We start from the raw sequence: 7,851 nt of genomic DNA on the forward strand, positions 1-7,851 counted from the left end.
ATACATATTCATCATCACATTATGGCCATATCACATCACCAAACCCTGCAAAAACAAGTTAGACGTCTCTAATTTGGTTTGCATATTTTACGTGGTTTAGGGTTTTCGAGAGAGATCTAATCTACCTACGAACATGAACCACAACGTTGATACTAATGTTTTCAATAGAAGAGTAAATTGAATCTTCACTATAGTAGGAGAGACAGACACCATAAAGCCTCTTATGCAATACAAGTTGCATGTCGAACGAGGAACAAGTCTCATGAACGCGGTCATGTAAAGTTAGTCCGAGCCGCTTCATCCCACTATGCCACGAAGATGCAAAGTACTCAAACTAAAGATAACAAGAGCATCAACGCCCACAAAACCATTGTGTTCTACTCGTGCAACCATCTATGCATAGACACGGCTCGATACCACTTTGTAGGATAACGTTGCATAGAAAACCAAAAATTTCCTACCGCGAACACGCAATCCAAGCCAAGATGCAATCTAGAAGACGGTAGCAACGAGGGGTTTATCGAGTCTCACCCTTGAAGAGATTCCAAAGCCTACAAGAGTAGGCTCTTGTTGCTGCGGTAGACGTTCACTTGCCGCTTGCAAAAGCGCGTAGAAGATCTTGATCACGATCGCTTCCGGCGCCACGAACGGGCAGCACCTCCGTACTCGGTCACACGTTCGGTTGTTGATGAAGACGACGTCCACCTCCCGTTCCAGCGGGCAGCGGAAGTAGTAGCTCCTCTTGAATCCGACAGCACGACGGCGTGGTGTCGGTGGTGGTGGAGAAGTCCGGCGGAGCTTCGCTAAGCGTGCGGGATGTGGTGGAGGAGAGAGGCCGCTAGGGTTTGGGAGAGGGGGGCGCCGGCCACTAAGGGGTGCGGCCACCTTGGTGGTTCTTGGGTGGCCGGCCCCCTCCCCTTTGCCCCTCATTATATAGGTGGAACCCCAAGTGTTGGTCTCCAAGTCTTCGAATAAGACCCGAACCAAAAACCTTCCATATGGTGGGGAAACCTACCCAAGCTAGGACTCCCACTAGAGGTGGGAGTTCCACCTCCCATATGGGGGGGGGGGTGGCCGGCCCCCTAAGGGGGAGTCCACTTGGGACTCCACCCCCACTAGGGTTGGCCGGCCATGGAGGTGGAGTCCCACGTGGACTCCACCTTCCTTGGTGGTTTCTTCCGGACTTTTCTAGAACCTTCTAGAACCTTCCATAGAACCTTCCGCATCATTTTAATTCACATAAAATGACATCCTATATATGAATCTTATTCTCCGGACCATTCCGGAACTCCTCGTGATGTCCGGGATCTCATCCGGGACTCCGAACAAATATTCGAACTCCAGTCCATATTCAAGTACTACTATTTCAACATCCAACTTTAAGTGTGTCACCCTACGGTTCGTGAACTATGCGGACATGGTTGAGTACTCACTCCGACCAATAACCAATAGCGGGATCTGGAGATCCATAATGGCTCCCACATATTCAACGATGACTTTAGTGATCGAATGAACCATTCACATACGATACCAATTCCCTTTGTCACGCGATATTTTACTTGTCCGAGGTTTGATCTTCGGTATCACTCTATACCTTGTTCAACCTCGTCTCCTGACAAGTACTCTTTACTCGTACCGTGGTATGTGGTCTCTTATGAACTTATTCATATGCTTGCAAGACATTAGACGACACTCCACCGAGAGGGCCCAGAGTATATCTATCCGTCATCGGGATGGACAAATCCCACTGTTGATCCATATGCCTCAACTCATACTTTCCGGATACTTAATCCCACCTTTATAACCACCCATTTACGCAGTGGCGTTTGATGTAATCAAAGTACCTTTCCGGTATAAGTGATTTACATGATCTCATGGTCATAAGGACTAGGTAACTATGTATCGAAAGCTTATAGCAAATAACTTAATGACGAGATCTTATGCTACGCTTAATTGGGTGTGTCCATTACATCATTCATATAATGATATAACCTTGTTATTAATAACATCCAATGTTCATGATTATGAAACTAATCATCCATTAATCAACAAGCTAGTTTAAGAGGCATACTAGGGACTTCTTGTTGTCTACATATCACACATGTACTAATGTTTCGGTTAATACAATTATAGCATGATATATAAACATTTATCATAAACATAAAGATATAAATAATAACCACTTTATTATTGCCTCTAGGGCATATCTCCTTCAATATACCATGATGTTCATGCTTATGGGCTTGCTATGCTTACTGGTAATCTACACTTGCTTGACTAGGTGTACTGTTGTGTATCTGTGACACTTGTGAATGCCAGTGATGTGTGTGAGGTGCTTATGTGCCTCCTGTGTAAGCCATTGATCCATTGGATCAACCATTTCTTGCTGGCTAGCATATCTGTGTGGCTTGACTTGATGCAATTGATCCATTTGATCAATTAAATGTCAGTAATTGGTTGCTGATTAATTCTGTGGCTAAGTAAATCATTTTCCTTGTTGATGTTGATGCTCAAGCATCACTATGCTACTGCACACATGTGCTGTTGCTTATTCTAGCTCACTGGACTTGATCCAGTGGCTATGATGCAGTGATTTGTGCTGTGTTGCCTTACAGTATGCTACTGTCAGTAAATAGCATGGATCTGTGATATATTCATGCTTGAATAAATTGATTTATGATGAACTGCTTATGCAGTGATGATTTAAATTACTTGCTTGTAAATGAATTTGCTGTTTATAATGATTTAACAAGCAATTGAATCTGAATCCAATTCTGGATGATGATGTTCTGTATTTGGCTTTACTTTACATGGTGCTAAGTGTGATGTGACCTCAGTAGCCTTGCTACTGATTGGTTGCTCACCTATTTGGTTGGATCTTGTGGGCTACTCAACTTTGCTTACATGTTTGGGGATCATACTAACTATGAATGCCAATATGCTTGCCTGTGATGAAATCTAGGGTTTTACTGATGGTTATGTGCCTAGGATTTTCTGTGTAGTCTATACTAGCTACTAATTATTGCAATACATCTACTGGTGCTATCTGTGCATAAGATCTTGCTTCTGTGCACAAGATCTGTATCTGGATGGTTTCTATTTTGGTGGCTTTTTAGACTAGCAGTGATCCTTGGTGAAAACCAAGTGATGATTCACCCTGTTGAGCATCTGCTCAACCCCATGACTGTGTCATGCATGCTTTATGGATTAGATCCATTGGATCTGTTCCAGGAACTTGGTATACCTTGTTCCAGCTCCTAGAATGAGATTTTGTGTTGATGCAGACTTGTGGTTTGTTCACAGCCCTTCACCTCCAGTCCTGGTTGATCTTCTAGGTCACCATGATTTCTGTGGGTTAAGTGGTTGTGTGAGTTGATTCTGTTCTTGAGCAAGAACTGGATGAACTCTGTGTTGCTCTAGCTTCACCCTTACCTGGTGAATTCCTTATCTGGCCGACTGTTACAGTTTCTAGGGTTTGTGTTGCTTTTATATGAGGCCTACTTCTATTCTGGCCATGACACACAAGCCTGGCTTGCTTTGTGACTAAGCCCTTGCATGGCCTTGCTGTGCCTTGCATAGCACACATGAGCTGGTGCTCTCATATGCTGAAACTTGAGCCCTCTGGTGCTGCTCAGTTCTGGTCTGCTTGATCCTATCTTGTGCTGTCCAGGTTTTGGACAAGCACAAGTGTGCAGTGACAGTGTACTCTGTCCAAACTGAATTCTGTTTACTCTGTCCAAACTGTATTTCTAACACTTAACTTTCTGGCTAGCACTTGTGATTCTGTTTTGCAGGTTTTGAAGTTGAATATGACCAGAAGATATTCTTCAGGGCATTTAGTCTAGGTTTTAGTTTAGGACAAACTTGTAATTTTCCTTTTTCATTTCTGTTTATTATTCATCAATTCTTGTATCAAGAATATTGTAAAGACCATGTATTCTGTGTTGATTATCAATAAAGCTCAAGTTTTGTTTATGAGCTTTTGTCTTATGTAATGTTTATATTCTTGATTAAATATTGTATTTAATATTCAATTTGAAATTCAAAGTCATTTGAATTCATAAGTTGTGTTTGAATTGTGAATTCCATATCTATATTGCTTAATGCTTATTGTTCAATGTATTAGCACTTGTCAAATGAAATCATTCCCCAAATCAAAAAGATACAAAAGAGATCATGTCGAAATTTGCCTAACTCACATTGCCTAACCCTAAGTGCAAAATGAGAGAGAACCTCGATCCCTCTTAGCTTTAGTTGCAATAAGGCGCGAAAATTTACCCCGTATTGCGATGAAATGCACATCCCATTTCTAAATCTACCCTTCGTTGTTCCTATGTTCTAGGTTATTACAGCGACCTTGGCGCGAGCTCAATATGCAGTTTTCCAAGAATGAGAGGGACATATTCGACGCATTAACTTCATGGTACTCGGTGGTGGGTCCTCCGGTCATTTATGGGAGGATCGCTAGCTCGACGGGAAGCCAACCTGAGACATAGCATCGGGACTCTATTCGCTGATCCCGAGGTGACCTAGGAAGCAGGGCATGATGCAGCACACGCTTCTTGGGTGCAGCTGGCTGATTACTAACTTTGTTGGCGCCTTGAGCCCACTAGACCTTGGAGCTGGCTGCAGGATGTGCAGTTGACGGAGGTCCTAGACCGGCTAGTCTGGCGGTGGTCGTCTAGAAAAATAAATCGATCAGTGGGCAAATCCGGAAATTGGAAATGTTGCTTGGGCTATTTGTAGGCTGTAAATTTCGAAAATGCTATTTTATAGTTCCAAAGATTCTGAAACAAAATTCTAGATATTTATAATGATGCATTTTGACCAAAGTGTAAAATCTCAAATCAAAATGCTTTGTCTTTTAGGCCACAAAAGAAGATAGAATCTGACAATTTTTGGAGGTTTTTGTTCTCACTACTTCAGATTCCACTGTTGCTATTTTTGCGCTGCCGGAATATAAGGTATGTTGAGTTAATTTTTGCAAGTTTATGGAGTACATCATTACCTACATCAGATTTTCCCTATTTTTAAAAGTTTAAACTGCGATTTTCATTTTTTTTTCTTCAAAAAGCCGAGTTACATATAGCTCGGTGTACAAAAGCCGCACTCAAGCAAATCATCTTCTAAGCTTCAAGTTGAGGTCACCATCTGATAATATTAGTTATTTTGTCAGATAGCAAAAAACGAATTGTCTTCCTACTAGTAAAGTGTTGACATGCCTGAACTTTCTGCACCTTGCAGGACTCCTGTGAGTGACAGAGATGCGTGATCAAACTTAGAAGCATGACAGTTTGAACTAGCTAATATAAGCGACAATGTAAAAATAAACTGTGGTGAAAGAAAATTTCAAGGCATGCATTTAGACCAGAGAACAAAAGATGGGCAACCAATTGGTAGGTCTATATTAATCCCAGGAACCTGAATGAAGTTACACTTGGCTTCGATGCAAAACATGTTGGATAGATAATTTTTTTCAGGGAAAGTATGTGGTGAGGAAGATGAGGTTATAGTTGATATTTCATACTGTGACTTGGTAAGACCGTTGCAGGGTGCAAAATGTGCTCTCAAGAATTCGGGTTTTCTAAAACATTCCTTCCAAATCGGGAATTAGGTCACTGAGATATACCTAGAAGTATAGAAGACAGTAGAAGCGGAAAGTGGGAGATCAAATGGACTCACGGGAAATGAATAATATGTTTGGACGTGTGGTCAAGGCCCATGACGACAACGTTCCTGAAAGAGACAAATGGAAGCTTGTAAGAAATATATGGGTCAGAAAAGAATGGGACCTATGAGTATGACTGAGTGAAGAAAATAATGTCGCAAAGGACAAGGAGTGGAGAATTGTGAGCCAGGACGCTCTACCTCTCAAAGCTACACCTCTGGACGGAAATAATTGACGCCTCCTCCTGCTAAACGCACGAACGAGCAGACCTCCCTCCGCGTCGATTAAATCCGACGGAGGGAGTACAACATAGCAATAATTAATGGTAGAAACAGACGACTGCTCTTGCTAGGCTGCTAAGCTTGTGCAAGAACATTGTATGAAGAAGAATTCAGATTTTTTCATCAAATTTCCACATGGTATACTCCATTCTCAGGAACATGTGAGCTTTCAACCAATGAGAATCAAGCCAAACCGGATCGTGAAACCACCAAAATTTTGTCTAACTTGTGCTAAGGCTGCTAAGCTTGTGCAAGAGGATGTTGATCAAGAAGAATCCAGAAATTTTCACAGAATATGCTCCATTCCAGCAACATGTGGACTTGCAACAAACGAGAAACAAGCCAAAACAGATCATGGAACCACCAAAATTTGGTCTAATTTCCCAATCCATAGTATAATTCACCCACAAATCTCTTGTCCTAGTAATGTACACACACACAAACTTACAGGTCTACTAAACCTAGAAGCACAGCAACAAGCCAACAACCGAGGGCTGAGGAAGATGACACGAGACCAAACAGAAGGAACAATCCCCTGCCCACGCTACAACGGCCCAGATCTGGCCACGCGGTCGTCTACCTCCATCTCGGCCGCCCAGTCCGCCGCCCGCCTCCCCGACGCGAACCGCATGACTCCGGCCAGCCCCGGCGCCGGCGCAGGCGCAGGCGCGGCCTCGTCCGCCTGGAACGCCTTGTTGTCCCTGAGCCTCGCCGCCGGGGGCGCGGGAGGCGGGGACCAGTCGACGCTCTCCACGGCGCTCTTCCGCGAGCGGCTGCGGCGCATCATGAACCCGAACCCGGGGCAGCAGCCGCCGGGAGGCCGCGGCGGCTTCTCCGACGGCGGCGGGCGGGGGCAGCGGCGCGCCCGCTCGCGCTCCGAGAGCACCTTCCCGATGCAGGAGACCTTGGGCGAGCTGGGCTCGTCCTCCGGGACGGCGGCACGAGGGTTGCGCCCGCCGCCGCCCGTCTTGGCCTTCTTGGGGAACATGGCCGGCGGGTGCTGCTGGTGGGACCTCCGCCCGCCGCCCAGCTTCCCCGAGAGGCCGATGATGGGCGCCGCCGTCGGCTTGAGGTTCCCGGAGAAGCGCTGCGAGTTGCCGCCGCCGCCGCCGGCGTGGTGGTGGTGCTGCCCGGGCGCGGTCGGGTTGTGGCTCTTGAGGAGGCACTTGGGGTTTGTGTTCTCCTTGAGGGAGTCGTCGCGGTCGTACACGCCGCCGACGTCCACCCAGGCTACGTCGTCGCCGATGCGCAGCCGCGTGGAGTCCGGCGGTTCGCCGCCGAGGTCGCGCCTAGTCGCCATGAGAGAGAGAGAGAAATTGGTGGTGGTGGTGGTGGTGGGAGGAGATGAAGTCGTCGTCGGCCGATTCGTCGGCGTGTTGGCGCGGTTTTAAAGGATGTGCGAGTCGTCGCGTTGTTGGGGATTGCCGGGAGCGTGGGTGCGCGTCTTTTTCCTTAGCTTTATTATGTTTTCTTCCTGGTTTAGTAAACGGTTTATCAAACGTTCCATGTTTCGGAGACGGGCTGCACTGGACCTGGTTTACAGGAGAGTGGGGTCATATTCGGATCCAGGAAATCATTTTTTATACTACCTACATGATTCTAGAAGTACTCGTGTCGTGAGATTTTCAGAAAACAAACTTCCTCCGTTAGTAAAAAGAGGTATCAGAAATTTATCTATATTCAGAATTTCAGATGTATATAGACACTAAATGATGTTGAGATAAGTCTAAATTTACATAAACTTGTGAATTTTTATGAACAGAGAGGGAATAGTTCTTCTTACATCGATTTAGGTTAGGCTTCTCCAGAGATCATTTCATGTCTAAATTTATGATATTAAATGAAACTATTGTTACTTGCAAAAAAATGAAATTATAGTTTAGTGAAAAGTACAATTTACAT

At 45.0% G+C, this 7,851-nt stretch overlaps 1 protein-coding gene across 1 annotated transcript; it reads right to left on the bottom strand.

The window, feature by feature from the left end:
• Positions 1 to 6,304: 6,304 nt before the first annotated feature.
• Positions 6,305 to 7,380, bottom strand: LOC127294330 (uncharacterized). Its single transcript, XM_051324130.2, has one exon. It carries the CDS (start codon positions 7,247 to 7,249, stop codon positions 6,494 to 6,496), a length of 756 nt encoding a protein of 251 aa, XP_051180090.1. The 5' UTR covers positions 7,250 to 7,380; the 3' UTR covers positions 6,305 to 6,493.
• Between the last annotated feature and the right edge of the window lie 471 nt (positions 7,381 to 7,851).

Source organism: Lolium perenne, chromosome 4 (genome assembly GCF_019359855.2).
Source record: "Lolium perenne isolate Kyuss_39 chromosome 4, Kyuss_2.0, whole genome shotgun sequence".
Taxonomy (NCBI): Eukaryota; Viridiplantae; Streptophyta; class Magnoliopsida; order Poales; family Poaceae; genus Lolium; species Lolium perenne.

Excerpts from the sequence above, each read along its gene's own strand:
- LOC127294330 (XM_051324130.2), bottom strand. The coding sequence starts at position 7,249 with ATGGCGACTAGGCGCGACCTCGGCGGCGAACCGCCGGACTCCACGCGG.